The sequence below is a fragment of the Halichoerus grypus genome, chromosome 6 (assembly GCF_964656455.1).
Source record: "Halichoerus grypus chromosome 6, mHalGry1.hap1.1, whole genome shotgun sequence".
Taxonomy (NCBI): domain Eukaryota; kingdom Metazoa; phylum Chordata; class Mammalia; order Carnivora; family Phocidae; genus Halichoerus; species Halichoerus grypus.
In genome coordinates this window covers 8,525,603-8,550,637 of record NC_135717.1, presented here as the reverse complement: position 1 = coordinate 8,550,637, position 25,035 = coordinate 8,525,603, and the positions used below count along the sequence as shown (strand labels likewise).

At 44.4% G+C, this 25,035-nt stretch overlaps 1 protein-coding gene across 1 annotated transcript in view; it reads right to left on the bottom strand.

Annotated features, from left to right (window-relative positions):
- Positions 1–25,035, bottom strand: part of PRKRIP1 (PRKR interacting protein 1) — a 27,528-nt gene extending 2,493 nt beyond the window's left edge. The window contains exons 1-5 of the mRNA XM_036072443.2: positions 24,848–25,035; positions 24,035–24,113; positions 22,917–23,017; positions 16,409–16,494; positions 15,277–15,344 (exon numbers count right to left, since the gene is read on the bottom strand). Of these exons, the coding sequence (XP_035928336.1) occupies positions 15,277–15,344; positions 16,409–16,494; positions 22,917–23,017; positions 24,035–24,113; positions 24,848–24,973 (460 nt within the window). The 5' untranslated portion in view covers positions 24,974–25,035. The remainder of the gene's footprint in view (positions 1–15,276; positions 15,345–16,408; positions 16,495–22,916; positions 23,018–24,034; positions 24,114–24,847) is intronic.

The following is a 25,035-nucleotide window of genomic DNA, read 5'->3' as shown; positions in this document are numbered from 1 at the left end:
GCCATGTCCCCAGCCAGCCCTTTAACACTTAACATTAGGCCAACAACGCTCCTACCCAAGTCTCAAGCTCTCACGACAGTTTGCAAAAGGATTCAAAAACCATGTAGCAGAGGGCCCTGCCCACAACAAATATGCCAGCTTCCCAGCTCTCCCCACAGACCCAGAAACCTTCTCTGTTGACACTCTACGTGCAGCTCTGAATTCCAATGTTTCCCCAGCATGACTGTCGGTACCCACAGTGCAGCTGAGCCGGCCAAAAGCTGAGCAGAAAGACAACTCGTTCCCAGCTCCTCCCCCACCCCCTCCTCCCCTCTCCTCAGGAGCAGGGCAGTGGGCGAGAGCTGCAACAGGAGCGCCAGAGCCACAGAGGCAGCCCCGTCCTCCAGCCCCTTCGGGCGCCGTGGGCTCCCCAGGCCCACCAACAGGCCTCCTCCCTGCAGATGTGCAGGGACTCGCTCCAGCACCCCCAGAGCCCACAGGGACCCAGAGCTTTGCTACTGCTGTCGTAACAGGGTCAGACAGCTTCAAGGTGGGGGGCCTGGGGTGCCCAGGGCACAGCACAGTCTACAGTCACCCTCACACCCCAGGGTGGGCCACTAAAGAACACTCATGGCAATGGCTGGAAACCATCTCTCAGATTTAGTTTCATTACTTTAGGATATTCCTCCTTCTCAACCTCATGCCAAAAGGAATGAGAAGTTTCGAAAGTACAAACACTGAGCATGTTTTATTTTTTCAGGTTTATTTATTTTAGAGGAGGGGAAGGGGCAGAGAAAGAATCTCAAGCAGACTCTGCACTGAGCGGGGAGCCCGACGTGGGACTCAGTCTCACAACCCTGAGATCATGACCTGAGCCAAAACCAAGAGTCAAACACTCAACCGACTGAGCCAGCCAGGCGCCCCAAGCATGTTTTAATAACTAATATTTGTAGAAAACCTCTTATGTGGGGGCGCCTGGGTGGCTCAGATGGTTAAGCCTCTGCCTTCAGCTCAGGTCATGATCTCCAGGTCCTGGGATCGAGCCCCGAATTGGGCTCCCAGCTCAGCAGGGAGTCTGCTTCTCCCTCTCCCCTCTCCCCTGTTTGTGCTCTCTCTCAAATGAATAAATAAAATCTTAAAAAAAACAAACAACAAAACCCTCTTATGTGCCAGGCACATGCTAAGTCTTTCCATATACCACCTTGTTTCACTCTAACAGAAATCTATGAGATAGGGCCGCCTGGCTGGCTCAGTCAGTGGAGTGTGCAACTCTTGATCACGGGTTTGCGAGTTCAAGCCCCACGTTGGGTGTGGAGATTACTTAACAAGAGAAGTCTAAGAGACAAGTACCACTACTACAGATCCATTTTACAGATAAGGAATGGAGTTCACAGAGGTTATGTAACTTGTTACTCAAGGTCTCATAACCACTAAGAAACAGGACTCTGACATGGACTGACTCTCTAGGCCTCTGCCAAACCATGCCTGCAGAAGTGCACAAGGAAACTGAGGCAAAAGGAAAACAAGGTAGAGACGGGGGTGAGGTGAGCACACTGAACGGATAAGCAAAGTGTAGTCTGTGCACACAGCACAATATTACTCAGCATTAAAAAGGAAGGACATTCTGGGCGCCTGGGTGGCTAAGTCGTTGGGCGTCTGCCTTTGGCTCAGGTCATGATCTCGGGGTCCTGGGATGGAGCCCCGCATCGGGCTCCCTGCTCCACAGGAAGCCTGCTTCTCCCTCTCCCACTCCCCCTGCTTGTGTTCCCTCTCTCGCTGTGTCTCTGTCAAATAAATAAATAAAATCTTAAAAAAAAAAAAAAGGGGGGGAGGGGGAAGGACATTCTGACACCTGCCACAACATGGATGAACCTTGAGGACATTATGTTCAGTGAAATAAGCCAGCCACAGAGAGACAGACACCTATGATTCCAATGCACAGAGACAGAAAGTAACCTGGTGGTTGCTAAGGGCTGGGGGGAGGGGGAAGGGGGAGTTAGTGTTTAATTAGGTACAGTTTCCATTTTATAAGATGAAAAGTTCTGGGGATGGACGGTGGTGATGGCTGCACAACAGTGTGAATGCACTTAACACCACTGAGCTGTCACTTAAAAATGGTTAAGATGGTAAATGTTATGTATATTTTACCACAATACAAAAAAAAAAAAAAAGAAAAAAAAGAAAAACCATGCATGCCATGGAAAGATGGAGTGAAAAACTAGAGACGCATCAAAAACCTGGCTCTGAGCCCCTGGATGCTAGGGCAGTACCCCCCAGCTCCCTGAGCGCAGCACTCCCAGAAAAGGATGCTATTTCTATGGCATGCGGTGTGACCGGTCCAAGGCCTGGGCCCTTAGTCTCCACCCCGAAGGCCAAGGGGAACACAGCCGTTGCCACTTGTAACCCATTCCCCATATACCAGCCAGGGGCCCTGCTCTAGAACTCGGGCTCCAAGGTGGAAACTGCTGATGATTTGCTTTGTTCCATAACTTAGTCATACTCTGCCTCAAGGTTCTCTAAGAACTGCCAACCCCTGCAGAGGTCTGAACAGAGCAGGATGGGTGCACAGGATTTGATCTTCAACTCGGATCTTAAAGAAAGAGTAAAACACTGACTTGGATGCTTGTGCAATGGGTGTTCTAGATGCCCGAGATGCTGGCTACAAGAGGAAGGCGCAAATCATCCCCTGTGATTGAAAAGCCCTTGGAAATGGGGTACCTCACCTAATAGCAAATACAACAGATGCCTATGTGTGGGAAACATGTTGTCAGGGCCTAGAAGCATTACTCTCGAAGAGAAGTCTAGGAATCTGGTGCACACCCAAATCCTTTGGTAACTTGACAAAGTTATTTCACTTGCTCATTCTTACAACATAATAAAAAAATAAAGTGTTTATCACTACTATGTTTAGTATCAAGGACACAAGAATCAAAAAGAGGCTGTCCCAAATTAAAACAGTGAGATACCACAACACGCAGACTAGACTGGCTAAAATGAAACAAACTGACGCTGCCACTTGCTGGTGAGGATGAGGAGGACAGCAGCTCCCGTTTACTGCTGGTGGGAATGCAAGATGGTCCAGCTGCTCTGGAATCTAGTCTGTCAGTTTCTTACACAGCAAAACACACTCTTATCACAGGACCCGGCAATCACCCTCCTAGGTGTACACTCAGATGATCTGAAAACACACCCACACGAAAGTCATCACAGATGTTTGCAGCAGCTTTCTTCATCATCACCAGAAACAGGACGCAACCAAAATGTCCTTCAATAGGTGAATGGATAAATAAACCATGGCATAGCCATACGATGGAATACCATCCCACAATAAAAAGGAATGAGCTATAAAGCCAGGCAAAAGCATGGATGGATCTTAAATGCATTTTTCTAGGTGAAAGAAGCCAGCTGAAAAGGCTACATGTTGTAGGACTCCAACTATATGGCATTATGGAAAACGGTGAACAGACGGGTGGTTGCCAGGGATTGTGGGTGGGAGGAGGCTGGAGGTGAAGCACAGGATTCTTTTTAAGGCAATGAAACAATTCCGTAGGATACTGTAATAGTGGCTACAGGATGCCATGCATTTGTCAAAACTTATAGCACAAAGAATACATCTTAGTGTATGCAAATTTAAAAAGTTATTTAGGATCCCAGGACGAATGCAAAAGGTGACATATGAATTCAACCCTATAACAAACGGATGAAACAACTTCCGTGAAGGGGGTGGGGGAAAGTGCTGCCCTAAGCAATTTTGGAAACAGCGGAGTCTGTAAGACCAAAGGCAGAGGAACTGTACAGAACACTGGACTCTAGCTGATGGAAGTGTTTCGCACAGGTAACAGGTTAACAATCCTGAAGCCACTATCCACATGCACTGGAACTGGACAACTGAAAAAATGAACGGTGGAGGGTAGAGGCCAAGTTCCTCATTATCAGAGTGGGAGGTTATGGGCAAACAAGCTGGAATGAGGCTGGAGGCTCATGATGGAAGGCTGGAATGATCCATGTGGCAATGGATCAGAGTTGGAGACATCAGTATAAACTCAGGTTAGCATAATAGAAATCAATACAAACAATTATATATAGATATATCTATAAATATGCGTACACACACTGGTTAGTACACATGCATATTTCCTTGTTCTATCAGTTAAGGGGGCCTACAAACAACACCACCCCAGCAGCAAAGAACATGCCTAACCCCCAGATCTTGGTTTCTAAAACAAATCAAGACTCCTTGGAGAAATGGCTGGTTCTGGGTCTGGGTCAGGAAATATAAAAGGTAAGTCTAGAATAACTTATAGTGCCAGAAAGTAAGGATGTGCTTAAAAAAAAAGAAAAAGAAAAAAAATCCATATCCAATAATGATGGGAGTATGTAAAAGGGACACAGAATCCAAAGGAAAGAGCCTCCCATGGCCAAAGCTGGAACAAGATCAGTAACAAAATAAATAAGGTGGTACTGGATTCAACCTGAAGTATAAAATAAATGTCCAAAAGTCCATATTGATATAAATAAATAGGGGAAAAGAGATCAATCCTGTGTAAAAGCATTTCAAATCATTCATGTAGCTACTCCACCCTCACAGAGAGGGTACATAACCCCTCACTCCTTACATGTGGGCTGCGCAGTGCCTTCTTTCCAAAAAGTACAGCGTGGGAAGGGGGACAAAAGGAGTGAATTTACAGTAGACAGTCCTGACAGGCACGGCCTCAGCCAGGCGATCAAGGTCAAAACATCAACAGTGCAAGTCATCCTGACAGTACAAAGACTTGACATAATGTGATTAAGAATGGAACTTTATCTGTGTGGCCTTCCTCCCCAAAATAAATAACTCTAGTCTAATCAGGAGAAAAATATCAGACAAATCCCAATTGAGGGATATTCTACAGGACACCCAACCCTCCAAACCCTCAAAGGCATCAAAACAAGCAAGTCTGAGAAACCATCACAGCTAACAGAAGCCTAAGGTTACGTGGTGATTAAATGTAATGTGATATCCTGGATGGGATTCTGGAACAAGAAAAAGGCATTAGGTAAAAACTAAGGAAATCTGAATAAAGCAGAGATTTCAGCTAATACATCTATCAATACTGGTTCATTAATTGTGATAAAACGGTTAACTTCAGATGTTAATACAAGGGGAAGCTGGATATGGGAATCCTTTGAACTATACTATCTTTGGACTTTTCCTGTAAATCTAAAACCATTCTAAAAGTTTTTTATTAAAAAAAAAAAAAAAGACACCGCCTTACACTCATGGAATTGGGGATTTTACAGCTGAATAGTGTTGGGGAAGAAGAATTTCCTATGCCCTTTAAGGTCCTTCTAGCTGGACTAAGAATCAAACTGACATGAGACAGTAATAGGAGAAAGTCAAATTTAGTTTTTTATGTATGGGGAATCCAGACAGACACAAAATTCCAAAAACAGGCAACAGGAAGGCTTAAGTGACATCCTGAGCATAGGAGAGGGGTAGGAGTCTGAGGATACAAAGAGGCGGAAGACCATTAGCAGGAAGGTAACAAGATGTTTGGAAAACAAAGGTTGCCCTATTGTGCAGATAATTTCTTAGGTAAAGAGGAATCTCTATTAATAGCTCTCTTCCTGGTACAGCAGGCAGTTGAGGGGGAGGTATAAGAGCTTTTCCTGAATCTGCTGGGTTTTGACTGCTTCTAACTCGTGAAAATTAGTTAACAGGAAACCTTACCAAAAATAGAGTTGAGGGGTGTTGGCACTCTACCCCTCACCATCAGTGCAGATCCAACAAGAAGAAATGGACTCCATCTTTTATGTGGATACTACTCTACTATCCCAGGTGGAGAAAGAAATGCTTTCCATGTACCCACCCCAAAAGCTTAGCCAATGAGAAGCCACTGTACTTTGAATATGAGAAGCCACCGTACTTTGAATTCCCAGTTAACTCCACTGAACTTTTAGTTTATAACAGCCTTCCCAACTTACCCCTTTTCTCCTTAAAAAAGCATTACCTCAGGGCGCCTGGGTGGCTCAGTTGGTTAAGTGTCTGCCTTCAGCTCAGGTCATGATCCCAGGGTTCTAGGACTGAGCCTCGCACTGGGTTCATTGCTCAGCAGGGAGTCTGCTTCTCCCTTTCCCTACCCTCCACCCCTGCTCGTGCTTGCTCTCTTTCTCTCTCTCAAACAAACAAATAAGTAAAATCTAAAAAAAAAGCACTACCTCTCCTTTGTTCTCTAGACTTGCCTGAGGTTTGGCCATGGCTTGTTTGTCCAAAACTGCAATTCTTTTATTCCTGAATAACCCCCTTTTTGCTGGTAAAATAACTGGCAATTCTTATTTTTAAGGTTAACAAACTCAAAAATAATGTTCATGCCAACGTGGCCTATCTTGGAGCAGCCTGCCCTTGGCTCCTTCAAGAGATAACTGCGTTATGTGATTTAGCAGATTCTCTAAACCAAGTAGGTAAGTGCAGAGCTCTGGGAGCAAGGTGGAGGGAAAGGCTAGAATGGTTAGGTTGGGAAGGGAGGGTAGGAAAGGTTTTACAAAGAGAGAAACATTGCAAGAGGAAGGTACAGGATGACTAGAAGCTCTTCAGGCAGATAGGGAGTCAGGTAGCATGAAAAAGGAAAGAGCACAGACCCCTGAGCATGCGAAGCAAGGTGGAAGAGCAGAGGTGTACACCTGGCGGGGGGCAGAGAACCCGTGGAAGAGAGCAGCCAGACCAAACTGGTGGAGAGACTGGAAAGGGAACCGGGAATGCAAGAGCTGCTGACTAGATTCCAAGCAGGGTCACCCTGTGGATAGGTGCACTGGACAGTGGAGACACATTACCTGGCTTCCAATCGTGCCCCATCACTCCCTCCCTCTAGCTCTGTTTGGTGCCTACAGTCCCTCAACTCTAAAATGGGAATAAAACCACTGCCTACCTATCTCTCAGGGCCACTGGGAGGATAATATTAGTATCTGCAAAGCACTTACAGCTGTGTGTACGTAATAAATGTTCAATAAACGTTAGCCATTATTATATAATTTTTTTAAAGTAAACTGCACCCCCAACGTAGGGCTTGAACTCACAACCCTGAGATCAAGAGTCGCATGCTCCACCAACTGAGCCAACCAGGTGCCCCTCTTATTATATAAAATTTAAAAAGAAAAAACAAGTCAAAAATTGAGTCATTTGCCCCCATCCCCAACAGCAAACCAAGACTTATAGTTTCAATCTATCCCAGGAATGTGACTTTTTTTTTTTTTTTAAGATTTTATTTATTTGACAGAGAGAGACACAGCGAAAGAGGGAACACAAGCAGGGGGAGCGGAGGGAGAAGCAGGCTTCCCGCTGAGCAGAGAGCCCGATGTGGGGCTCGATCCCAAGATCCTGGGATCATGACCTGACCTGAAGGCAGACGCTTAACGACTGAGCCACCCAGGCGCCCCAGGAATGTGACTTTTTAACACTTGACCTGAAATTTCCTGATCCACACTAGAGAGGTCATATGCATGATAAAAACCCTGCCCTTCCCTTTTTCCCCAAAAAAGATTTCCTGGCCTGAAACAATCCTTTCTTTTCTTTTGCTTATAACTTCTTGCCCCACCCTCCTTCCAATAAAAACCTTCCTTTTTTACACCTCCTGGGGGCATCTCTCTACTTGCTAGATGGGATACTGTCAGACTCATGAATTGCTTAATAAAACCAATTAGATCCTTAAATTTACTTGGATGAATTTTGTTTTTTTAACAATAAGCAAAAGAACAAAGGACTGTCTAATCTCTGTTTTTAAAAAGAACTTTGGAGGGGCGCCTGGGTGGCTCAGTTGGTTAAGCGACTGCCTTCGGCTCAGGTCATGATCCTGGAGTCCCGGGATCGAGTCCCGCATCGGGCTCCCTGCTGTCAGCAGGGAGTCTGCTTCTCCCTCTGACCCTCCCCCCTCATGCTCTCTCTATCTCATTCTCTCTCTCAAATAAATAAATAAAAATCTTAAAAAATAAAAAAAAAAATAAAAAGAACTTTGGAGGTCGTACAAAGGTGGGAGAAGTGGGGGCTGGGCTGGGAAGAGAGTGGAGGCTGTTACGCCGGATCTGGATCTTTGTACAGTTTTTACTAAATCCCCAATGAGACCCTGAATGCTTTTGAAGTCATATTCTTATCCACATGGAGGATTCATTTTTAAAAGCCAGTGCCGACAAGGAGAGGTGGAAGTGGACACTTGCACCTTGTCGATGGCAGTAATAACTGGTACAACTCCTCTGGAAAGACATGTATTTCAAGAGCCATGAAATCTTTTTATACTCTGTGATCTAGTAATTCCCACTACTAGAAATTTGTCTTAAGGAAATAAACCATAAAGGGGGAAGGGAGGTAGGTACATAATATTCACTAAGCAGTGTCTTCTAAAGAAGACAAAAACGAATCAATCTAATATCTAACAAAAGGGAAAGAGGTGTATCGCAGCAGGACAACTGCTGGATATCATCAGTCACTGAACAAATTATGAAGGACTGGAAATGCTTACAGTATTAAATAAGCAAAACGGAAACCTGTTCATACACTACACAAATGACATGCACATGCAGGGAGAGACAAAGCAAATGGACAGAAAGAAAGGGGATTTATTAGGATAATATATGAGTTGTTTCCATTACTGTTACACTATTGTTTATACAATATTTTAAAATCCAGGAATCTGAGATTTTATTCACGTATTTTAGGAATACCAGGTAAATGCAACTGAGTGTAACTGAAACTGATACTAACTTATTTACTTTTTAAAGTTTACTTGTTTTCGTAATCTCTACACCAACATGGGGCTTGAACTCATGATCTCGAGATCAAGAGTCACATGCTCTTCTGACTGAGTCAGCCAGGTGCCCTAAAACAGATATTAACTTTTAAAGAAAACAGATGAAAGAACAGACTAGGAAAAAATCCTTCCTTGTACTATGGAATTTTAAGGACATGGGAAAATATTTATGAGACAATGTTACATGATAAAATTAGAACTATAAATACAGTATTTACATAAAAAGGCTTATGTGATATATATTTAAAAACTGAAATAAAAGAATTGTCATCAAAGTGTTAAAATTACTGTTTTTAGTAAGGATTATAGATAACTTAAATTTTTGACTTTATTCTTTTATGCATATTCCAAAAACTTCTAGAGTGATCATATATTATCTTTCTCTCTTTTTTAAAAGATTTTATTTATTTAGAGACAGAGGGAGAGGGAGCACAAATAGGGGGAGGGGGAAGGGCAGAGGGAGAAGCAGACTCCCTGCTGAACAGGAGTCAGGGGTGTGGGGGCCGATGTGAGGCTTGATCCCAGGCCCTTGGGATCATGACCTGTGCCAAAGGCAGCCACTTAACCGACTGAGCCACTCAGGCGCCCCTATTATCTTTATTCTCAAGAGGCACAAAGGATATGGATAGTTTTCCAACAGAGCATATGTAATAAGAATTTTGGCACTGAAACAACAGTTCAATCTAAACCATTATTTTGAGTACCTTCTGAACACCAGATACCAGTTGAGACAGGAGTCTTAATTGGGGCAATTTTGTCGTGTGTCCCCCCCGCCCCCGCCCCAAGAACATTTGGCAAAGTCTGGAGACATTTTTGACTGTCAGTAACCAGGGGATGGTGGGCACCACTGGCATCTAGTAGGCAGAGTTAAAAATCCCACCGTGAACAGGACACAGCCCCTCACAACAAAGAATTCTTCAGCCCAAAATGCTGATAGCGCTGAGCATGAGAAACTGCTCTAGGTTTCTTTGGTAGGCAGACCTGTTAGGATAAGTAACACTGGTTTGGGGAGTTCAAGGCTTCAAAATAATCCACCACATTGGCTTAAAGCCATCCCATGGTGTCATTCAGACTACACTACTGGGCGTCTTCACTGAATTACTGGACCAATGTGGACAACAAACTGGGATATTTCCTCTCCAACAATAGAACAGAACGCCTAGTCAGCTGTTCCTCACCACTTTTTAGAAGGGCCTCAAAAGCTGGAGCGATTTTCCGCCCTTTTCCTCAAGAACCCAGGGGTGCGCTGAAGCCACCTTGTGGCCCAACTCAGTATCACCACACTAAGTTTCTCTTCATTTCAACCAGATAGCAAAAAAATCTATTTTCTCTTTGACAAAGTGAAAAACGAGGAAGGAAACGGAGAAGACACACACATCACCTTCACGATCAGCACCATCTATCCTGCTCACTGGTACAAGGTGTACCTGGCCATGTAGTTTTACTAATCACCGTTTAGTCTGCCCAGGTGCTAACCTCACAATTAAGCCTAAGAGCAGGGCCCATATACTACAACAACAATTTTCAAATTTGTTGGACGGCAGCCCACAGCCGACACAGAAACTGAAAGAAAATTTCACAAATCACTGTATCCAGAGGTGTGACGCACTCTGACAATTCCTAGTCTGCTCTATTCAAGTTGGGAAGAATGACAGTTGCAACCTGGAAACTGACTGCAGGATCCAGAGAGCAAAATCACAACCTCAGTGTGAGAAAACACCGTGTTACCAAGGTGCGCAAACATCATCTTTCTGATTGACAGAACTGAAGCTCAAGACATGGGGAGGGGTAAGGGGTGGGGGCAGTGAGAGGGCACAAGGCCACGTAAACAAGCTGGAGGCCTGGATGTAAGCTCCCAGAGAATACTAAAGCCTGCTCTATGATCTCAGATACGCTTTATAGCCTCGGGCAAATTAAAGAAAGGTGCCAGAAAACAGCACGGTCCGCGCACCTATGTCTAAGAGGTTAGAGGAGGAGGATTCGAGAGGCCCCAGCTCTGTGATGGTGCCACTGGTCTCCTTCGATTATAGAACCCATTACTAAAAAGTTAAAATGTGACCCCAAAGACCCAATATAGGTTCATTAAGTACAAATTCAAAGCAAACTAACCTGACTCAGTTTCCTGTTGTGGAAGTTTTTTTAAACTCACTGCTCAGGGAACGCCCCCAAAATATGGTGTATCTTAATTACAGCAAGATGTTTGGTGGAGTTATCAAACTGCAGAATTTTAGATCTAGAAAGAGCTTATCAGTTATAAGCTAAAAAAGAAATCTGCTCAAATAAGAGAAGCCAGATGCTTGAGGTCAGGGTGAGCTGGAGGGAGAGTTAAGCCTAGAACTTACGTCTACTGCACTCACTCCATAACCTCAAATTACCTCTTAATTTCTTATGACACGCCTGTGAGTAAGGAAAGAAGAGGGAGTCTGGCTGATTCTTAGCTGAAGAATTAACTCCACCCTAAGGGTTTTAGTGAACAGGTCCCTGCCAGCCTACACAGAGCTCTCCCTGGAGGGCCTGGGCTCTGGCCCTGACCCAGTCTGGCTCAACATTTTCATTAATGACAAAGGAGTTATGTTTATCAACTCTGCCCATGACAGCCCCAGAAAGACATGGTAACATGGTGAATTTCAGAATCAGAATTCAAAAGGATTCTGGAACCTGAATCAACAGAGCCAATAGCACCAGGTTGAAATGCAAAAGAGCTGCAGTCCTGTGTTTAGATTTAAAAACAAAACAAAAAGGGGCGCCTGGGTGGCTCAGTCATTAAGTGTCTGCCTTCGGCTCAGGTCATGATCCCAGGGTCCTGGGATGGAGCCCCGCATCGGGCTCTCTACTCCGCGGGAAGCCTGCTTCTCCGTCTCCCACCACCCCCCTCGTGTTCCCTCTCTCGCTGTGTCTCTGTCAAATAAATAAATAAAATCTTAAAAAAACAAAAACAAAAACAGAGGGTTCTAGGTAAGACAGAGCAAGCACATTTGACTCTTTCTCTCCACTGAATACAGGACCTGGACAGAATGATGGACTCTTGAGAAGCAAGCAGACTGGGGAAAAGACCAGCATACAAAGTGCCACTGGAACAGCTCTGAATTCCTGAGGTCTTTTTCCCCCTCGGTACCCCCAGCCTGGAGTCGGGACGATCTGATATGCAGAAGTGGAGCCCGGGGACAGACGGAACTCCACGAGAAACCCTCCGGTTCTGGTCTGAAGGGGTAAGAAAAGGACTCCCAATGCTGAGAGTAAGGGAAGTTGTAGTGTTTCTTCTTTTTTCTCCATTCTCTCACACCCTAGCTCCCAGGCAATCCTGCCAGAGTCACCGTGGCCACAGTACCTGTGGTGGCAATGCGGGCTTGCGGGCACAAACACTTCAGAAGAGGGGAGCCCTTCTTGCTGACTGGAGGAGCTGTGGTCCTAAGATGGCCAGGTAAGGGGAGCCCTTCTTGCTGACTGGAGGAGCTGTGGTCCTAAGATGGCCAGGTAAGCCCTGCTGCTTTTCTTCTCTGTCCTCCCACTGCACGGCCCTGGAGGCAGGTGCAGCTGAAGGCAGCGTGTGCCAGAGTGTAACTAAAGCTTCAGTTTTCTGGCTAGAGGTCTGAGAAGGGGAGTCCCAGGAAACCAGAAAGTACAGGAGAGCTCATGGAGAAAAAGGAGATTAGAAAAGACATCGTAAGTCATTTATGAACTTCCGGGCTCAGCCTGACAGCGCAAGCATGGATGTGGCCCGAATCATCATACCAAACACTCTGAGACCCGAACTCAAAGAACTAAACCCTGCCTGGCCACAGCGCAGTGCATGCAGGACACACCTGGAGAGCACGGCAAAACTTGGAAAACCGAACTGATGCTAGAACCACAACCTGCAGGAGGCTAGGGAGAACCCATGTTCTGAAACACAGCCAGGCTGACTGCCTACTAAAACAAATACCACCAAGACCAAAGCCTCATGATATAATACTCAAAATGCCCAGGGGGTGGCCTGAGTGGCTCAGTCGGTTAAGCCTCTGACTCTTGGTTTCAGCTCAGGTCATGATCTCAGGGTCCTGAGATCGGGCCGTGTAAGGCTCCCTGCCCCCGGCCCAGTTTGTGCAGTCTCGCTCTCTCTCTCTCCAATAAATAAAACATTAAAAAAGTCAAAATTTTAGAACTTTTCTGAAAAAAACACAGTAATTGAGATAAAAAATTCACTGGGTAGGATCAACAGCAGAGTAGAAAGGGCACAGGAAAGAGATAGCTTGAAGTCAGATCTGTAGAATTATCCAACAGGAAGAACAGAAACAAAAATGATTGAAAAAAAAATTTCCAAATTCGACGAAAGACATATATAGCCTACAGATCTGAGTAGCTCCATGAACTCCAAACAGGATAAACCCAAGGAAATCCAGGTGTAGACACGTCATAATCAAACTGCTGACATCTAAAGACAGAAATCTTAGAAGTAGCCAGAGAAAAACAATGATAGAACAATTTGAATGATTACAAAATTTTCATCAGAAACCGTGTAGGCCAGACAAAGTAGAATGGCATTTCTAAAGTGCTAAGAAAAAACTTAGAATTTTAGATCTAGTGAGAATGTCTGTCAGGAACAAAGGTGGTATGAAGACAGCCTCATATGAAGAAAAGCTAAGAAAATTATAGCCAGCAGACCTCTTCTGAGTGACTAAAAAAAGTTCTTCAGACAGAGGGGAAATGATGCCACAGAAAAGCCTAGACCAAGTACTTCTGGGTTCTCCTGCATGTAGGGAGGGAGAAGAGGGCTGGGAAAGTAATGAGGTGGTTTATTTGAGGGATGAGGTCCTAACAATCACATTTTAGTGTTGTAAAATAAATTATTCTAAGAAATGGTATGAAATAGCCTAAAACTATGCCATACATAGAATGTCACACAGCATATTTACAACTTAGAAGGAAATCGATTCTGGAAGGGACCAATCATATTTAGTGCATCAGTGAAAGTCTGACTTTATCTGAAGACCAAAATCAAAACTGTCCAACCAGGAGCCATGGCTGGTCAATCAGGGAAGAGCCATCAATTCGGTAATGTGGTTTGCTGCTGTCATGTGTTTGGTCTCTTAGCATCCTTGGTCCTTTCCATTGGACACCTCTCTTTGCCTCTCAGCTCAGGGGCTCTCAGGGGAGTGGCTGGTACCTCTGGCTGTGTGATGGGTTCAGAGGTGGACAGGACTGGTAGCACTATGGGATGGTGATACATGACTCAGCCCCTATTCCTCCTTGTTAACAAAATCTCATCTCAGTCTAGGGTGGCAATGTACCCAGCTCCCAGGGATGAATCCTGACAGGTTAAAAAGATAGTCACAACAATTCTGTTTTCTATTCATCTAGCTTAATAGCAGCAAGGGATGGCAAAGTCACCCAGTATTGACCAATGATATAAAATGACATCTGTTGGGCACTTTGGGGGGATCTTTTGCTCTTCTGTTAAAAAAAGAAAAAAAAAAAAAGACAAGTACCACTTCTTTCCCCTTTCTTTCTTCCTTGAACATAGGTATGATGCCAGGAGCTGCAGCAGCCATCTCATGCCCACAAAATAAAGGCCAAGAGAACTGTCAGGATACTGGGCCTGACACTACTGAGCTGCTGAACCACATCAGGCTGCCACCGACCACCAAATTTCTTGTTATGTGAGAGAAATGACCTCCTCTTTGTTTAACTACCAGTAGTTGAGTTTTCTGTTTCTTAGAGCCCAAAGCATTCTTTTTTTTCTTTTAAAGATTTTATTTGACAGAGAGCATAAGCAGGAGGAGTGGCAGGCAGAGGGAGAGGGAGGTTCCCCACTGATCAGGGAGCCCGATGTGCGGCTCAATCCCAGGACCCTGGGATCATGACCTGAGCCAACGGCAGACCCTTAACCGACTGAGCCACCCAGACGCCCGAAGCCCAAAGCGTTCTTAACGGACTTGCCAAGTGACTCAATCAGAGCCAAAAAGACACAAAAACACTTTTGCTAGAGATATCCCCTCAGTCTTTCCTTTAAAAAAAAAAAAAAAAAAAAGATTTTATTTATTTATTTGAGAGAGAGCAAGCTAGAGGGAGAGAAAGAGAGCATGAGCACGAGCCAGGGGGAGGGGCAGAGGGAGAAGCAGACTCCCTGCTGAGCAGGGAGCCCGACTCAGGGCTGGATCCCAGGACCCTGAGATCATGACCTGAGCCAAAGACAGATGCTTAACCGACTGAGCCACCCAGGTGCCCCACAACCACAGGGAGGACATGTACCTGCCTGAGGACAAGGAGCCAGGGGACAGAGGGAGACAAAGAATGCCAGTAACATCATTGAGCTCCTTAGCCATCCCTGAAGGGAGGTCTGTCCTGACTTAATGTAAGCCAGGATCTTTCCTTCTGTTTACCTGACACCTGCAATTAAACGAGTCCTAACTAACAGAAATAAGTTCTCATTTCTTCAGTGGCCAGCCAACCAGCTCCAAACTCTAAATCTCATTCTTGACAGGTCAGCCGTGGTGATCAACACTGAGAAAGATCACAACCAAGAAAAGTAAGTTCCACTCACCTTCTTTTTGTTTCTTCTGTTCAAGTTTCATCTTCTTTGCCAATAATTTCTTCTCTTTTAACTTCTGGCTATAAATATAAAATACATTAATTCCTTCACTACCTTACTGTATATTTTAGAAAATAAATATCTACTTCTAGAATGTTTAAAGACCTTATAATCACACAAATGCTATAATAATGAAAGGGAAGAAATACTTTCTCGTGATTCTGCTACTCCAACACCACCAGCATTATCAAGCTATTTTCTTCTTGAATCAAAATGAAATCCTGGGGAGTCCTGAGGTGATTAAAGCAATCTCAGGAATACTGGAGATGTTTTTCATTCTAAGATATTTAGGGACTATTATTTATTTATTTATTTTAATTTATTTTCTTGAATGACAATACTTTATTGCAGCATCAGCAAAGGTGAGATTTCTGAAGCTGGTGAAGACTGAGCAGCATTTCCATGTGAAATGTTACAGCTTTACAAAGTTTTGTTTCTTATTTAATTCCACGTGCAGAAACTGAAACATGGTAAAAGAAAAAAATGCAAAATAGCTAGGAAAAAAGATGTAATCAAGTTGTAGCATACAGACATGCTCTTTAACTAAATTTACCAAGCATATCAGAAAGCAAACGAAAGATGACTATCCCAATAAATTAACAGATTGCCAAAAACAGACTAAGAATTAGGGACTGTTTTTAGAATCCTGCTTAGCTCTCTAAAGGGCGAGGGAGCATTTATTAAAACACACACACACATACCCAGTCTACATACTGACGTAATGTCACTGAGGGAGATCACACACCCTAGTTTAAGGAAGAAGCTAAAGAAAGTTGGCTCACAGCATACTGTTAAAACTTGATGTTAAAATACAGAAGTGGAGGAGACCTAGAAATCTACCTGATCACCCAAGCGCTGACCTGAGCTGTGGAGAATCTATAACGGGTGGGTGGGGGAAGCATCAGCAATAAGTGACTTAATCTCTCCTCAGATAATGGAAGAAAGGCCATCCCTCTACTGGGTAACACCCAAGACCTCGACAGGTCATACACTGAACTTCTGACCACAAGGACTATTCAGTCACCTGCTCTCACATTTCCTGCCTTTAAGTTTCATTGGTTATGAGAAGCCACAAAGCCCTCACCGCTTTTTCCGCCGTTTTGCTGTCTGCTCCTCTGCAGCAGTTTTATTCCTCTCCAATCTCTTCTGAAACTCTGCATCCAATTTGTGCTGTGAAAAAAGACATCATTTAGACACACTCTGGGCCGTGCAGGAGAGCTCTAGAAGTCACACCACTGAGGGTGCTGTAGGCACACTGAGGTCTCCAGGGCCACTTTAACTGGAAGAGGTTGTCCAACAGGTGGGGCGGGAATCAATATATGGCTTTCTGATGGCGACTGTTACTTCTTCAGTTCAGTAAGATACCACGACTGCACAATGAAGCATGAGAGCATGAGAAGGGGCACAACTACTGGTTATATAGCCAGGGCCTTGGCTAGTGCGCTATTGTGATTTATAGTAAGAAATCTACACAGCTGACCTTTGAACACAGGTTTGCACTGTACAGGTTCACCTACACGTGGATCTTTTTTGATAAATATAGGACACTACTGTAAATGTATTTTCTCTTATGATTTTCTTAACATTCTTTTTTCTCTAGCTTACTTTATCATAAGAATACAGTATATAATATGTATACAAAATATGTGTTAATCGACTGTTTTTATCATCAGTAAGGCTTCTGGTCCATAGTAGGATATTAGAAGTTTTACGGGAGTCAAAAGCTTTATGCAGATTTTTTTACTACATGGTAGGGGGCTTGGTGCCCCTAATCACCTAGTTTGTTCAAGTCAACTGTATTTGATCTTCACCCACTATTTCTGGCACAGAGGCCCTAAAACTCTTGTAAATTTCCTATACAAGAGCCACAGAGGCATCTTTTATTTTAAAGATTTTATTTACTTGACAGAGAGAGAGAGAGAGAGAGCACGCACGCGCGCACAGCAGGGGGAGCAGGAGAGAGAGATGCAGGCTCCCCGCCAAGCAGGGAGCCCGATGTGGGGCTCGATCCCAGAACCCTGGGATCGTGACCTGAGCCGAAGGCAGCCGCTCAGCTGACTAAGCCACACAGGTGCCCCAAGGCATCTTTTATTATTATAATATTTAATTATGTTCCTGGTTCCTGAAATAGCTCCAGAAGTAAAGGTGAAGTGGTGTCTTTTTCATAACAAGCCCCTTTCAACCACAGGAGTTTATGTTAATGAGTGACTTCAGAAAGCCCCTAAGGAAGAGGGCTGATCACCAGGGTAACTTTCAGTCCCACCGCCTATGCTCCAGGGAGGGAAATGGGGCTGCAGGTTGAACAAATTACCAATGGCCAGTGATTTAATCAGTTTGTAGTGACGCCCCCAAAATCCCAAAAAGAGGGGCACCTGGGTGGCTCAGTGGGTTAAATGTCTGCCTTCAGCTCAGGTCATAATCCCAGGGTTCTGGGATCGAGAACCACGTCTGGCTCCCTGCTCAGCAGGCAGTCTGCTTCTCCCTCTCACTCTCCCTCTGTGCTCTCTCTCTCAAATAAATAAAATCTTAAAAAAAAAAAAAAATCCCAAAAAGAGGGGTTCAGATGGCTTCTGAGTTGGTGAACATGTGGAGGTGCTGGGAGGGGATGAGGCTCTGTGTCCCCTTCTTCCACCTGGCTGTTCCTGAGTTCTGTGAGCCCCTGTAAGCAAATTAAGTGAGCCTGAGGAGAGAGTCATGGGAAACCTTGAACTCACAGCCAGTCAGTCAGAAGGCCAAGTGACAACCTGGGCCTGGGATTGGCCATTGAGGTGGTCGGGGGCGGGGAGGCAGTCTCGTGGGACTGAGCCCCGAACCTGTGGCCTCCAGTGTTATCACCAGGTGAACAGCATCAAAACTGAGTTAAACTGTGGGACACTCAGCTGGTGTCCCAGAACTGCCCGGTGTGGGGGTAATCCCCACACATTTGGTGACCAGAAGTGTTAGAAGAGTAGCGGAGAACTGAGAGTAGAGGACATGCACAGGAGTGCATTTTCACCTTACAGTGACCTGAGCTCATCAGATGAACGGCCAGAGCTGGAACCGTGGGATTTTCAGGTCCTAACTGATGACGGTTATAATGACTGATTCCACAGCAGCGTTCACACCCACTGCCATCACCACCACTAGGCACACACACGTGTATAGAGGCACATGTGAGTATGCACACATACACACAGACCCATCCCTTGTATTGGTCCTTCCTAGCAGCTCCCTGTCTCTAAGCCTCTGTTTTCTCACCTGTAAAACAGGAAAAAGATTAATTCCTCTCTCCCAGAGTCTTCAGGAAGAATAACATTTGATGACCTACAGGAAAGCACTTGTAAACCACTGATGCAATTGCTATAAAGTGCCATCTCTTTCTCCTAGTCATAGCCATAAAAGTCAACAGGGTAAGTAAGGAGCCTGCAGAGGACAAGATGGCTTCAACAGCACTGCCAGGGCCGTGTGGATCTGCTTACAGTGGCATGGAAACTCTGAGAGCAAAAATCATGAAATAAAAAAGAAGGGTTGGGGTACCTGGCTGGCTCAGTTGGAAGAGCGTGCGACTCTTATCTCAGGGTGAAGTTCCAGACCCACGTTGGGTATAGAGATTACTAAAAAAATAAACTTAAAAAAAAAAAGGTCTCCTTTCAAGAAAATCAGCTGATTAGAGGACAAGTCGAAAGTAAACAACTTGGGGCACCTGGGTGGCTCAGTCACTGGGCGTCTACCTTCGGCTCAGGTCATGATCCCAGTATCCTGGGATCGAGCCCCGCATTGGGCTCCCTGCTCGGCGGGAAGCCTGCTTCTCCCTCTCCCACTCCCGCTGCTTGTGTTCCTGCTCTCACTATCTCTCTCTCTGTCAAATAAATAAATAAAATCTTAAAAAAAAAAAAAGTAAACGACTTGAGGGGCATCTGGGTAGCTCAAGTTAAGTGTCTGCCTTCGGCTCAGGTCATGATCTCAGGGTCCTGGGATTGGACACCCCCCTCAGGCTCCCTGCTCAGCGGGGAGCCTGCTTCTCCCTCTCCCTGCCCCAGCTCCAGATCATGTGCACTCTCACTCTAATAAGTAAAATCTGAAAGAAAGAGAAAGTAAACGACTTAAAGCTAAAAGCACATGATCTGTTTAGAAGCTGAGCCATACCCGTCTCACTCTGCTGCTGGAGCAGCTGCCCCCTGCGGGCTGAGAACCTGCCACAAGGAGTCGAGGAGCACCATGCGCTCTTTCAGCGATGACATCCTGTTAGTCACTGTGAAAGGTGAGGACACTCTTGCCTCTTTGTTTCTTCTAACCTCAGAGCCTGTCTTTCGCCGTGTGAAATAAAAACCTTCACCGTGTGAAATAAGAACCTGGGTGTCTCTGGGGACTCAAGGTTTGTGAAACATTTTTCTGTATTTTCTCTGGGTCTTTAATCAATATATAAAAGGTTCAGACTAACTGATGGTAGCTGAGCCAACTGCCTGCTCTATTTCCTTCCCTCTAAAGTAGTTTAAAAATTTTAAAAGTACTTCTGATAGTTTTTACATAGTTTTCTTTATTCTTGACAGTGGAAACCCCACCATGGTTAACAGATATAGCTGTGTGACAAGCCACCAGAAACTCTCCACCAGAATTGAAAATGTCACAAGTGGAGGATGGTAGTAGCTGGAGAAGAAACACCAACAGCTGGGGGCCAAGACAGGCTGCAGGACAAGCAAACGCCAGGTGAAAACCACCACAGCAACGATTCCATTCTGTTTCCAAATCATAAAGATATTTTTCAAACTCAATTTTGGCCATTCTGGTGAATTTTTACTTTTACGTATTTTCTTCTGTATCACGTCTATCTCTTTAATATTTTCCCTTGTGTTTTATGTCAGAAAATTTCAAACATAGAAAAGTTGAAGGAATTATACAGTCCATATACCCACCACCAAGATCCTACAATTGACATTTTGCTACTTGCTTGATCATGTCTGTCCACCTATCTATACCCCTATCCGTCCATCAATCCATCTTATTTTTTTTTAACACATTTCAAGATACCAGAACACTTCACTTCTAAAGATTTAACCATGCACAGCATTAACTAGAGTTTAATATTTGTTAACAGTTTTTCCATTTTTTTCCACTTAAGGTAACACATACAACAAAACGCTCAAATCTTGTGTACAATTTGATCATACCAGAAAGTTCTCTCATACCTCTTCCTATCCAACTCCCAGAGACAATTATCGTTCTGATACACATATACATTTAACACAGATGAGTCTTGCTCTTGTAGAACTTCATTATAAATGGAATCATACGATATGCTCTCTTTTATGTGAGGCTTCTTTCACTCAGCATGTTTTAAGAATCATCCATGTTGTTGGATGTATCATTAGTTTCTTCCTTTTTATTGCTAAATAGTATTCTAATGAATGATTTTTTAATTTTTTTTTTTTTTTTTTAAAGATTTATTTATTTATTTGAGAGAGAGTACATGAGAGGGGGGAGGGTTAGAGGGAGAAGCAGGCTCCTCGCTGAGCAGGGAGCCCGACGCGGGACTCGATCCACGGACTCCAGGATCACGACCTGAGCCGAAGGCAGTCGCTTAACCAACTGAGCCACCCAGGCGCCCATGATTTTTTAATTTTTAAAAACATTTAATTCCCTTATGTAGGAGGAAATTCTACAGTGAGTCTTTTTTAAATCAAATTACTGGAAAATCAAATGTTATTGGATAAAGTGGTTTCCTCCTTTATAAAAAGCAAACAATAATCATTGTAAAGTATGTGAAGCTCGCTACAACGCACAGATGTATTCAATGAAATAACAGGCATCGTGGTTAGACTGAGGAAAAGGTCTTTTCCCATGCATGCTGTAAGATTAGGAACAAGGGGCAATCTCTCATGCATGTTAGGAAGAGAAATCAGATTTGGAAAATCACAAAGAATTAGCCAAATAATATTTGTGGGTTTTTTGTTCTTTTTTTTTTTTTTAAGATTTTATTTACTTTGACAGAGAGAGAGAATGAGTGTGGGGAGCTGCAGAGGGAGCGGGAGAAGCAGGCTCCCCAGTGAGCAGGGAGCCCAATGCAGGGCTCGATTTCAGGTCTCTGGGATCACAACCTGAGCCAAAGGCAAATGCTTAACTGACTGAGCCACCCAGGGGCCCCTGATTTTTATTAATAATCAGGTGGGAAAATACAGAAGCACAAAAATGTATTTTTTCCCCTGATTTTTACTAATAGCCAGTAATAAAATATAAAGGAGCACCTAGCACCACTGCAATAAAAAAACCAAAATCTTTGAACACATGTGAGATATATACCGAATCTCTATAAATCACTGAGAGATGCAAGAAAAAAAAAGACAACATTTCCAGAGGGGATGACTAAACACTATAACATCCATTCTCATTCAATTTAAGTTACGGATTCAACTCAATTCTAGTAAAACAAAACAAAACAAAACAAAACCAAAGACAAGATTTTTGGTGTGGGTAAAATAACTCCAAAATTCTATTTGAAAAGTAAATGAAATGTCCAAAGAGTATTTTTTAAGAACAACAAGAGAGAGGTTTTTGGGTCTTCTAGTCAGGTAATAAAAAGCTTAATAGTTCTCATAATACTGCGGCGCCTGTCAGGTCATGATCCCAGGGTCCTGGGATCAAGCCCCGCATCGGGCTCCTCGCTCTGTGGGAAGCCTGCTTCTCCCTCTCCCACTCCCCCTGCTTGTGTTCCCTCTCTCACCGTATCTCTCTCTGTCAAATTAATAAATAAAATCTTTAAAAAAAAAAAAAATACTGGGGCGCCTGGGTGGCTCAGTCGTTACGCATCTGCTTTCAGCTCAGGTCATAATCCCAGGGTCCTGGGATCGAGCCCCACATCGGGCTCCCTGCTCGGCAGGAAGCCTGCTTCTCCCTCTCCCACTCCCTCTGCTTGTCTTCCCTCTCTCGCTGTCTCTCTGTCAAATAAATAAATAAAATCTGGGGCGCCTGGGTGGCCTAGTCATTAAATGTCTGCTTTCGGCTCAGGTCATGATCCCAGGGTCCTGGGATCGAGTGCCGCATCGGGCTCTCTGCTCAGCAGGAAGCCTGCTTCTCCCTCTCCCACTCCCCTGCTTGTGTTCCCTCTCTCGGTGTGTCTGTCAAATAAATAAAATCTTAAAAAAAATATAGTTCTCATAATACACTTTCTAAGGCTATTTCCAATTCTTTATTATTTATACCTGTCATGAAGAAATGCCAACCTCTAACTAGAACACTAAAAGCAGACACATGAAAGCACACTACTATTCACACCAAACACACAGCTACATGGAATTTAACCAGGAATTCAGCCAAAAAGAGAACCGTTAGAAATAATAACCCAATAACTGATGTGCTTGGGGGACTCTGCTGTCCCTTCTACACACACGGAAGTCTCCCTTCTCTCATTCACCTACTAGTGGGAGCATCTTGATGTGCGGAGTCTGACCAAGAAATAACCTGGATTTGATGTCTGTTTCCCATGCTGACTTTAGAACGCAGCTTCACACAGGCCAAGAACCAGGTGTTATTTCCTCTTCTTTAAATGCTTTTCCCTAGAAGTCCTAAGTGCACATTGCCCAAACCCAAGGGCTCGGCCAGCCTCTTTGCTCACTGACCTTCTCGGCCATCGCATCCATGTAGTCCTGTCGCTGGTACTCTCTCCGGCGCAGATGCCTGTAGACATGGAACTCTCCACTGCCAGCCCCAGCGCTTGAACCTAGAGTCAGGAGAGTCCAGAGTTCTTAATGAAATCCAGTTACCAAACAGGCTACCCTTAATCAAAAGGGACCAAAAAAAAAAAAACTGAAGTAATGGAATGGACCATTCCCCACTGTACTCCAGAACCTGGCACAGTGACTTGCATAGCATAGTCATCATTAAATAATTATTGCATGAATGCTGAATGCGAAGTCACTAAAAATTCCACTCTAACATAGTAAGAGGAGGAACAAACTGTGGTTGAGAGACCAGAAACCCAGAAGATAGCTTAAGACCTTTCCCTCCCCTGCCAGTTGATTTCACATTTGACATGCTAAATTTCTACTGAGCTGAAAAGATGTCCATGTATATTAAGTTTTAAAAAAAAAAAAGTTTACTAAGTAGTATGTGTTGAACAACCACATTTTTATAAAATCATTTTTTCTTAAACCTGAGTGGTTTTGACTATAGGAGTTTGAAAGGCTATATCAGAATGTTACAAGTGGGGGGCACCCGGGTGGCTCAGTTGGATTGAGCAGCCGACTCTTGATTTAGGATCAGGTCATGATCTCAGGCTCCTGAGATCGAGCTCCGTGCTCAGTGGGGAGTCTGCTTGGGATTCTCTCCTTCTCCCTGCTGTGCTCACTCGCTCATGGGCACGCTCTCTCTCAAATAAATAAATCCAATCTTAAAAAAAAAAATGTTACAAGGAGAATGGTGGAATTATGGGGGTTCAAAATTTTTCATACCTCTGTTATTTATTCTTTATAATTAGTACGTTAACTTACAACCCCAAAATAAAACTATTTCCAGTTAGAAAAAAACCAATACAACACATTATTTAAAACAATGCAGAAAAAATTCTCTAGTGCCAAACTGTAAGCAACAACACCCCTTCTTTGTAAGTACAAAATTACTGAACCAGTAAACTTTTTTTTTTCCTTTAGAGATCTAATTAACAAATACTAACTGCAGGGTTTTTATATCTACACTTCAAAAACTGTATTCACTGACACACATACACAAAAGCCATTACCCATTACATCTCGAACAAATTCTGGGGGAGGCCGGGGTGCCCATTCGCTCATTTTTTCTGGAATTGGAACTGCTTTGTCCTGCAACATTTAAACACAGAAGCATCTTTAAGTACAAACCTGCTGACAAATTCACATCTCTTAAAACCAAAGCGTTTTAACTGGATGGGTGAAATAAGGCTGCTTTGCTCCTTGGACCTAAAACTGATTTTCTTCCCTGCTTTAGATTTACTTCATCCCATATACTTTGGGGTCTATCACAGCCCATAGCCTTGCCAGGGCTACACCTAACTTTCCAAAGCAGAATTCTGAAACGTAAGTCACCATTTATGGCCGGAAACCTCTAACCTTAACTCTACGACATCCGGAGTCAACCCTTTCTAGCCAAAGACCTCATGCAATTATTTTTATGACTTAAGGGACCGAGACCCTGACGGGAGAGTGACCTGCCCCAGGTATGTCGGCCAAGGCCCCTCTAACAATCGGTGCTGTTTAGAAGAAAATAAACCCTGTGCCGACCCACAGATTCTTTCTGTGAACTTTCTGTGAACGCTTCAGTTCACAGAAAGTTAAACTAGAAGTGTCTTAGAGCACGGGAAACCGCTCCACAGCGCCCTCATCCCGCCGGGGCTCCCACATAAGGCCAGGGGAAGCTCACTATCTCCGAGGTAGCCTACTCCTTCCTAAGGGCTGACCCTGGGGTTCGGGTACTGAGTTCCTAAGTGTGGAGGCAGGGGAGGTGGGCCCGCGGGTCCCCAGAAGCGCTGGAAGGGAAGGGCGCTGGGAGGAGCCGTCGAACCAGCGCCTCGTCTCACCGGGTTCTTCATGAGCCGCTCCAGCTTGAGCTTCTGCTCTTCTGCCGCATTTTTCGGGATGACGAGCGCTTGTGGTTCTTTCTTGGGCCTCGGCGGTCGCACCGACGAGGCAGCCGAACTCGCCATCACAGCTTCCCTTCTCTCTCGGCGAGCGGCAGCGGCGGCGCGCACGTATGACGACAGAGCCG